The sequence below is a fragment of the Bactrocera latifrons genome, unplaced genomic scaffold (genome assembly GCF_001853355.1).
Source record: "Bactrocera latifrons isolate USDA-ARS-PBARC rearing strain unplaced genomic scaffold, ASM185335v1 scaffold_1201, whole genome shotgun sequence".
NCBI lineage: Eukaryota > Metazoa > Arthropoda > Insecta > Diptera > Tephritidae > Bactrocera > Bactrocera latifrons.
The window spans coordinates 2,664-13,021 of NW_017534633.1; the positions used below are offsets into that span (position 1 = coordinate 2,664).

The 10,358-nt window shown below is 37.2% G+C and overlaps 2 protein-coding genes and 1 long non-coding RNA gene across 3 annotated transcripts in view; 2 read left to right on the forward strand and 1 right to left on the reverse strand.

Annotated features, from left to right (window-relative positions):
• The window catches only part of LOC108978376 (iron-sulfur cluster assembly scaffold protein IscU), a 2,876-nt gene extending 2,358 nt beyond the window's left edge, over window positions 1-518 (forward strand). The window contains exon 3 of the mRNA XM_018948628.1: window positions 275-518. The gene's annotated coding sequence lies outside the window, so the exon portion shown is untranslated. The remainder of the gene's footprint in view (window positions 1-274) is intronic.
• On the reverse strand, window positions 458-8,364 carry LOC108978377. The gene is made up of 3 exons (XM_018948630.1): window positions 8,251-8,364; window positions 678-860; window positions 458-614 (listed from the first exon to the last, which is right to left on the reverse strand). Exons 1-3 carry the CDS (start codon window positions 8,276-8,278, stop codon window positions 556-558), a joined length of 270 nt encoding a protein of 89 aa, XP_018804175.1. The 5' UTR covers window positions 8,279-8,364; the 3' UTR covers window positions 458-555.
• Window positions 867-2,296, forward strand: LOC108978378. Its single transcript, XR_001994105.1, has 2 exons — window positions 867-1,798; window positions 1,892-2,296. It is a non-coding gene; the product is annotated as an uncharacterized LOC108978378 (long non-coding RNA).
• Window positions 8,365-10,358: the final 1,994 nt, after the last annotated feature.

Consider the following 10,358-nt stretch of genomic DNA (forward strand, 5'->3'; position numbering starts at 1 on the left):
GTCATTTTCAAAGACCTCCCTACAGGTCCATAGGGGATCTAGGGTGTCGAGGGGGGGTTTATTAAAAAGTTCGATCCTTCCTCTTTCCAATAAGCGGTCGGGAGGGGGGATAGCCCGACCCTGTTTTTCTCCATAAACGATACTTAACCGGCGCGATACTAAACATTCCCCCACTTTTTTTTACTAAAAATTGGAAATAATTATTGACTATTTGATTCCATATTGTTATTGCCCAGGGTTTATGTTAAAATATTTATTTTTTTTTTGTTTTCAGAACTGCATCTTCCGGCTTTTGTTATGCTTTAAATACTTATAACAATGCATAAAATTGTATCCTTATGAAATGTTGCACCATGGAAGTCAGCTTTAATTTGGGAACTGTAATGAGTATAATCGTATGCAAGTTGAAATAGAAGTATGTCTATGTTGAAAATATGTGATGGAATGAGAAACTATATTTAAATACTTAGATTATTACGCAATGCACGTATCGAAATAAATTTATTTCTTCAATTTAATTGCACATTTCAATAAAACCATATAAGAAGGCTTGTGTTAGGAGAGGCGCACGCTAACATTGCCGGCACATTCCCCTACGCTATCTATGTTATATTCTGCAAATAAAAAAAATATATGCGTAAGTAATTTCTTAGTAAGTTTTATATATTGTCACTTACGTCCATCGGGATGTTCGCAATTGAAACGCAACAATACACATTCATTTCCAAATGTAAGCAACTTGCTGCCATTTTTCTCTTTGCCGCATAGTGGTGAATATTTTTCGCCGCAATCACGTGCACATGTTGGGGCCTGCTTTTTGCCGGCTGGAGATGCAAAAGTAAGAGCCACAAGGCAGAGTGCTGAAAGGCAAAAAATAATAAAGAAATATTTAAGTTTTTCATTTAACTTTGCTTTCAATAGAAATACCTACATATGTACAGTAGCGGACAAAGAAATCCGGACAACCGGAGAGCTTGTATTTAAAACACAATTGTAACCTACAAATATAATTTTCTGCGGAAAGGTTTATTCTTTCGCATAAATTAGTGCTCTGTACACGTTTTATGACTTTTAGTTTTTTCAATAGCTTCAAAGATTGTTTTGTGCTCGTGCTTAGTTAAAGCTTAAATATGCCAAATTAATGTTTTGCTTTTGCGAAAAGAAAATCTGACCATTCGGGTAATTAGTGATAGAGTTGGCTTCAGCAAGTCTTCCATTGGAGAATTTCTAAAAAATTTCGATAAAACCAGGTCTCTTAAGAGAAAAACTGGCTCTGGAGCAAAGAAGAAGTCAATAGAACGTATTAGCTTGAGGGATCGCTTCAAAACTGCTGAGGACATTAAAGTGGAGTTATTTGAAGTTGTCGGTTCGGAAGTTAGTGCAAGAACTGTTCTTYGAAGGCTTCGAGATGTTGGTTTGAATGCTCGTCGAGCCGCTAAAAAACCACTCTTAACCCCAGAAATGCGTCAAAACCGTTTACGATGGGCAAGAGAACATCAAAATTGGACTCAACTTGATTGACGAAATGTAGTCTTCTCAGACGAGTCTAAATTTAACCTTTTTTCCGCGACGGTATGTCCTACGTGAGAAGGAGAACTAGTGAGCGGTTCAAGGACGAATGTGTTCAAAAGCAGGGAAGCAGCCGAGTGGTCGGGTTTCTTTTTCTACTATGACCTTGGACAACTACCCCTAATAGAAGGAACAATCAATGGGAATAAGTATCAGGAGATACTTCAAACAAATTTAATACTCTCAATGGAAAACCAGGATGACTGCGACCTGCCACCGTGCCAAAATAGTAAGTATCCATTTTTTGTACAACTAGAATTTATTGCCATTATTTTAATTATTAATTATAAATTTTATACTTATCCTTTTTTCTTTCTTGAAGGTTTTTTATAATTTATTTATAAAAAATTGCGGTCTCGACTTTGGAGTGGCCAGGAAATAATCCGGAACTCAATCCCATTGAAAACCTTTGGTTTAGAATGAAGGCTTAGGTAGCACAGAAGAGGCCAAAGAATTTAACAGACTTAGAAGGAATTGGGGCAGTAACAATAAAAATSTTCATAAATTCAATGCCGGAGTGTATAAAAGACATTATAATTAGCAAAGGAGGTTTGACAAAATACTAAAACGAGTGTATTTGTATAGATGAATATTTCCTTTAAGTAAAACTATAAAAGCATTTCTCTAATGTAAACAAAAAAAAAAAAAAGAGATCGCTGTTTACATTACTAGTTACCAAAATGATACAATATCTAAAATGAATTAAAACAAAATGTTATAAGTGCAATTTTATTGTTGTTGTAATGGGTATTTAATCCTCGTAAGGATGGTAAGGATAGCTAAGTTGTCGCCTGCGTCATCCAATGGTAGATCCAAGCAACGTACTGTTTCGAAGGGGTCGAACCAATGGGAGAGAGGTGACAGATGTTGGGGTTAGTGTGGCATGCAAAGAGATAGCCAGTGTCTTGCGGAGACTCTTTACAAGAAGGACATACAGAATAGGTCTCTTATACACATCTAGATGTGTATAAGAGACAGGTTGGGGTTAGTGTGGCATGCAAAGAGATAGCCAGTGTCTTGCGGAGACTCTTTACAAGAAGGACATACAGAATAGAATAGAATAGAATATTTGAGGTAATGCACCGTTCGAAGTCTGGTCGACGTATTGTTTGATGCCGTTGACGTAGTTTAGGAATGACCTCTTGATCTGCTTGTAGAGGAGTTTATTATGCTCCTTAACTGGGAGCATAAGCGTTTCACTATGTAGGTGTTCGCTGGGAGATATCAAGAAGCATTCTGTCGTGGTCTGGAGTGCATTCCATTGCCCAACGTCAATATCGTGCAATCATCAGCGTACGAGGTTATGGGGACTCGCTCTGTTGTCTGTGGGAGTTTCGAGATGTAGAACGTAAACATTAGCGGGGAGAGTACAAAAATCGAAATAGTACGGATGATTGTTCAGCTCTGAGGTAGTTCATGATCTACCTTTTCAGTCCTTGAAGAAGTGGAGTCCTGCAGTAGAGTTGTGTGGTTGACAGTGTCAAAAGCTTATGGCAAGTCCAACACTATGAGCATCGCTCTCTCACAGGGTGGTTTCTGGTTGAGGCCACGAACTATCTGAGCGTTTATGACGCTAAGAGCTGTGGTGGTGCTGTGCACTTTTTAGAATCGGGAGTAGCAAGGCCTCAAGTGTCTTCTCAACAGAGGATAGGAGAGTTATCGGACGATAATATTCCCCTTTGTTGGCGCGTTTCCCATGTTTCAGTAGTGGGACCACTCTTCCGACTTTCCACACATCGGGTATTTGAAGAATGGTCAGGGATAGGTTGAGGACCTTGGTAAAATAGCTTACTCTCATCGAGCCTAGATCCTTTAGCATAAGCATGTTGATTCCATCAGGGCCAATGGATTTAGAAGATTTCGATTTGTTGATGGTATTCTGAAACTCCTTATCGGCGAAWGTAAGTGATAGATAGATAGATAGATAGATGGATAGATAGATAGATAGATAGATAGATAGATAGCTCGCTCCGAAGAGGATTGACCATTGAATTAAACTACAACTCGGTCGTCATGTCTCTTCGGGTTAGACAAAGCCTTGACAGTAGCCCAAAGCTTACATCGGTGGAGAAGTTGCAGGACTTCAGGTGCTCTAAACAATTCGTGGGGAAAGAGCAGAGATTTTAAGGTGCTCTTGGTAAATTATGTGAAGCCAACSCAGTTAGCTTTGTTAAAGTTAACGAAGGTGCGGTTCTCCACAGAAACAAAATCTGGATCGAGATAATTATGGTCAGATGGTCTGATCGTCAATCTGTTYCACCAGCTCCATCCCCCTACGACCGTTGGGCAGACAGGAATACCAAAGATCGCGAGGCGCGTTAAAGTCGCCTAGTACTAAACTGTTTTCCCCATGAAATATCGCACGTATATTCGGCTGGTATACTGTATGGCAACATGTAACTTAAGGATGTATATGTATATTGAAATCTCGAGCTCGACAACGCCTGGCCAGATAGCTATACCCTGACATTCTATCTTTACCGATCTTTACGTACAACGTTAAAACCTTCAGACCTCAGATGATCTGAGAAGCTGTTTAGTTTGCTTGTTTGGAACGCAGCTATCGATATGCGTTCCCGGATCATAACTATATCTTCGATCTTGCTATGGAACTCGTTGCAATTAAATTGTAAGATCCGAGTTTGAAGCGGGTGTCTGTAGGTGATCCTGGAAGTAAGGGAGTGGCTTGTAGGTTGTGGATGTTCAGCTGCAAAAACGCAGGACGGTTCCCGCGTTGTTATGTTAGTGGGCGATGCACTCTTGGGTTTTGTTGGGCAGACCCTTGCAGCATGGGGCAACATGCGACATCGCACTCAGGCCGGAACTTGTCGGGAAGTGACACCAGCCGGTGCAAGAATTGCACTTGAAAGACGTAACATGCCGACGTTAAAAACAAGGAGATGCAAAGTGGATCWCGCACGAGGATTGGAGGGGGATGAAGCTTAGAGATAGGGGACAGAATGGGAGTTATGTTGCCTATCTAAGCTCCTATAAATCGTGGAGGTCCTTTGTTAGCCACTCGCTGCAAGGCATTGCTCCAGTGACGATACGATCTAAACGGGCTTAGATTTACGGAGCAATCCATCTCAGATAGAGTTATATACATATATATAAATAATCAGGATGACAAGACGATTTCCGAGTGACTGTCTGTCTGTGGCTTGATTAAAAATTAAAATATCGTAATGAAACTTAGTACACGTGTATCTARAAAACCATTCAATTTACATCAGACAAATTTCCAAAAGACTAGTGCTTCCGACACTTACCAGTTTGAAAATAGGTGAAATCGAATGATAACCCCGCTCACTCTCTATATAACGGTTTAGTTAAAAACTATTAGAAGTGCAAGAAATCAATAACTAAAACGTTCTCCTTTTCCTTTACTGSCGTAGACACCGCTTACGCGATTATAGCCGAGTTAACAACAGCCCGCGACTGTGTCAATGTCTTTGTATATCGAATACGATATTCGCCGTGGCCAACGCGCAAAAGGACACAAATCTTTCGTAGAACCTTTCTCTCTGTTGTCATCGTCCACGCCTCTGCACCATATAGCAGGATGGGAATAATGAGCGACTTGCTGACGTACGTAGATGATATCGATATCATTAGCCTCAACAAGCGCGCCGTTAGTTCTGTTGTCCCCAGAATGGATGAGGAATCGAGGCAAATAGGTCTGGTAGTGAACGAGGGCAAGACGAAATAACTCCTGTCAACGAACAAAGAGTCGTCGCATTCGCGACTAGGTTGCCACGTCACTGTTGACAGTCACAACTCCGAAGTAGTAGATAATTTCGTGTATCTTGGAACCAGAATCAACAACAATAATAATGTCAGCTTCGAAAAACCGAACTCTATAAGTCACTCATTATTCCCGTCATGCTATATGGTGCAGAGGCAGGAACGATGACAACATCTGATGAGTCAACGTTACGAGTTTTCGAGAGAAAGKTCCTGCGGCAGATTTATGGTGCATTGGTTAACAGTTTTGTCAAATAATTAATGTTGAAAATGGTCCTAAAATTTGTATATTCATTCAAAATGTTGCTACGTGGTATAATAGTGTGTGCACCTAACGACTGTTTGCATCAACTAGAACTAATAGACATAGATATACATAGTATACTATATATCTAAATAATCAGGATGAATCGATTGGAATTCCGACTGACTGTCTGTCCGTCGAATTGTCTATCTGTGCACCCACGTGGACCTTTCCAAAAAAATGAGAACAAGTTCGTAGATGGGTGTAATTGGTCCACTGCCTCGCCCACAAAACGCCATTAAACAAAAGTCTATAATGTACCATAACTGAACTCCAAAATAAGATATACAACTATAATTTGGCGCAGGGGAATATAGTAGCAAAGCTTTGAAAAAATGGGTCTGACCACACACCCAGAGGATTAATGTACATACACTGCCGCTCAACTGAATAGGTTCATTATCTCAGAGGTAGGAATTTATCTATAATTTCTAAACCAGTTTTCCGAWTTACATAATTTTTTTTCTTTATTTCTTAAATCATATTAAACTAATATGGTGAAGAGGGTTTTTCAAAAACATATTATTTATTCCTTATAGCTATACAAATTTTGCAGTAATTGCAGCGAAATTGTTGTCCAAGCCATTTTAATTGCCGCAACAAGAGTTGTTTTGCAATCAAATTGCCTGCCTTCTTCATATACCTTGCGCGATAGCAACCCTCATACGTTTTCCATTATATTAAGGTCAGATGAATATGGGGGCCATTCGAGCAARTCCACGTTTTGAGCCTTAATTCACTCTTTGACCACCCTAGCTGTATGAATAGGRGCATTATTGTGCTGGTAAATCCATTTGATAATGTGAAAAATATTGTAATAATGAGGAAACGCAGATCTGTATGATAGATTTTGGAAGTAACAACTTGAAGGTCGCAAGTGCCGAAGACTGATACTGACCCCCACACYATTACGCCTCCCTCACTGCTATGGCGACGGCTCATGAAATGAAAAAAACACCTTCTACCATTCGCTCGTCCAGCTCATGGTCTAGTCATTTAAGCTTAAATTAGGTAAAAATCTCGGAATTCGAGGCGAACTTACTATAATGACTGGACTATCATGTGCTTGCGTGCAAAGAGCAGTCGTAAAGCTTTACGTGCATCATTTAACGGTGTTTTTTTTTAAGTTTCATTCGTTTTAGATGATCAGCCGACGAAATCACACGTTTAACTGTAGACGCACACTGGCTGTAGCACCGCAAATTTCTTTAATTTTGGTTGCTGAGAGATGCGATTTGGACGCACCCCCACAATATGCCTCCTGACTGCCGCAGAGGTGACGTTTTTGACTCCGCCTTTCATATTTTTACCATATTCTGCTTTGTTTTGYAAAAAGTTACTCACAACATTTTGACTTCGACCAATTTCTTACGCGATTTTGCGATGGTTAAGACCACTTTCACGATAGGCTTTGATGTGGCCCCTTTCATACTCGGATAATTGTTCTCCGCGTCCCATTTTTCATTTAATTTAAAGAAAATATATGTAATAAAAAGTTTGTATCAAAAATGTGTCGTCACGCCGCCAAGTTTAATCGCAAATTAAAAATCTTTCAGCTGAACGTGTTCAGTTGAACCAAAAATTGCACAGAAATTAGCGAAATAAATAGCAAACGGTTCTTTACTAGCGCACACTGATTGACACATATATAAAGTTAAAACGTTTTTAAAAAAACTTGCGTACAATCAATATGTGATGAAAAAATCATGAAAAGCAAACGAATTTATGTGAACCTATTCAGTTGACCGACAGTGTATCTCCTAAATCACTCAAAATACAATAAGCGAATAAGTCAGAAAATTAAAATGTTACGTCCGAGATTATAAGATAAGGCTTTATGGGAGCAGTTGCTAAAATTGGTTAGCGTGCCACCGATCTATATCTGCAGACCTGCTCGACCGATTTCAAACACTTTCGYTATATAGCATTATCCACGACAACGCCTACTTCTCATATAACACAATTTTAAAAACCATTGCATTCTTTCACTTCCAGTTTGCAAATTAAGCATCAATCAAGGTATCCCGAAAAAACTYTGCGCGAATATTGCCTGTGACTTATGTCACCTAATGGCCAAAAATTGTCCAAGTCAGACCAAAACTATTCAAGCCCCCAGTTAAAAAAAATGTGAATGAAAATGGCGGTGAACCAGTCARATTTATTATCGAAATTCGGAAAGAATTTTTTCCCCGGCTTTGATTGCAGAAAGTTGCAAGAGTATAAAATATTAGCTTGCTTCAAACTTAAGTTYTCCATACTTGTTTAAGATATGTATAGTTTTGCCAACAYTTGAAAGTATTTTCCCAGCTTTGATCTTTGCAAGAGTAWTACCTTTACTTATTATTGAAGCCTATGTTCCGCTTATAAATGAGTTACAGTTTGCACTAACTGATGCCACTCCCGTTCCTACAATATTTGGATGTATATAACCGCAGCCGACCTGAATTTTCAAAGCCTTCGCAGTCATTTGCTGCTACAACAACTACAAAGTCATTCTTATAATTACATCTCTTAYTTTGGTATTATGACAACAGGTAGAAAAAATATTCAATATTGGCTTTTTCCACATTAAATTCCATTAGTTCTTGTTTCTTAAGCTAAATATTACAAATATAATTGTTTAGAATATTTACCGACAAAAATCACAATAGTAACTCGCATATTGTTAATTATAATATTCTATTCTCAAATGAGTAAATGGTCSAGGGAGTTCTAACACTCTTATTGATTCAAATTCAACTAATTCACGAATTTAAATTGACGCAGTCTAGCATGTAGGTTGACTTCTATATAAATTCATATATGTTTGTACATATACAACTGTGTTCGAAATAATAGTAGTGGCTTGTGAGAATTAAAATAAACTTATTTCTACACTTAAAAGACTCTTGTCATTTATTTTTTTTTTTATGCCAGAACATGGGCCAAACTATTGTTACTCTGTGTTTAAATTGAGTTTTGAAACAAGGGTCACTCGTGGAGTACCGTTTTGCTGCTGCACTAATTTTTAATTTAAGAAAGTTGGCTTGAGAAAACGAAGTATTGTATTTGCTTGTAGAGCGATTTTTAATGGTTGTACAAATGCCTATTAGTATTATTATTAAATTATTTTTGCATTGAAATCATTTTTATTTTATTTTTATAATTAAAGTGAAAATTTGACGCAAAGCTGTTAACGATGAGCGGTAAAAATCGCACCGCCCAACGCTTTTATTTAGGTACTCCAGTAAAATAGGTATATCAAGAAGACTGCGACCGACTTATTTCAAAAGCAGTTAGGGTTATGAGCTCACTGGCCCAGTCATCTGACTTTAATTCTACCGGAAATTTTTGGGCAGAAGTCAAAGAAACTGTAGGGAAGAAGAATCTTTCAAATAAAAGAAAACAAAGCAGGCGTTTAGTGGACTCCATACCTAAAGATACGTAGCTGTATTATCCAACAATGAACGGTCAATTAAGTAGTAATTGGTTTTTGGTGGAAAATTATCTACACTGATGTCTGATATTTAAGGAAACAAATTTATTATTTTTTAAAGAAACTATATTTCTTGGAAGATTGAATATCAACAAAAGAAATAAAATAAATTCCTAATAATGACACTGCTATTATTTCGAACACAGATGTATATACCGCAAAATACATTCGCAAATATTAAACTACTAATAAAGTATATATATGTAAAATATATTATATTTAAGACACCCTATCGGAAAATTTGTTAGTATACAAATAGTAGCTAATTGCAGAAGGGTCTACATGTGTAGATATGTATTTCTTCATGTACTGCATGTATGTATGTATATTAATTTCTGATAGGATTTGCTTACTGTTTATTAAATATTTCTACTGCTATCGTGTTACCACCGTAAGCTTGTTAAATTACTTTTGCTTTTGAACCCTAAAGATATTRATTCTACAGTTTCTGTTTCAATTCTCGACGCGCTTTTAATATTACGTGCGCACACATTCTCACTTATAATGTACACACATTATATGTGTTATACCTATGTAGTACGCCAAGTGATATAGAACAAAATATATAGTATATGTGTTGTACTTAGTTTGAGTCATATTCAGTTTTGGCGAGCATTAAAAATATTTTCGTTAAGCCTCACTTGCCGGCTGTGATTAATACAAGTACACAGGTGTGTATGTTCACACCGAAATATATACGCAGACTCAAAATAATAGCCGGATTTCAACATTTGTTTTGTTTGTTATTGAAATCGCAAATATTCACTTTGTCATATCTAATTATTTATAATAAAATTTAATTAAGCAAAATATGCACGAGTCGAGGTCACATCCTGTGTAGGAAATATGTGTAAACGTAGTTTAAAATATAAAAGCATCCAGTTTAAGTAAAACTTTTTGTTTAATAAAAATTCATTTAATTCTAGCTTGACTACAGTACATCACAGAACTAAATTTCCACGCAATATAAATTGTTCAAAGTAAAATAACTTTTTTCGATTAAATTTATTTCAGTTAATTAAAGTACAGATCGAATGGTATTTTAAAATAATTAAAACGGAATAATATACAATAAATCGCTCTATAGTGAGCAGTAATATCACTATGTACTTAAATCATGTTACAGTATTAAGTTTCCTATGGCTTTAATATCCAGAATGAACTCAATTCCTGCCGGACATTTTCGATAAACGATTTTCAATGGTCTCCATTTTTGGCATTTCTCGGTAGTAATTTTTGCTATGACTCATTGATATTATTTTTAAT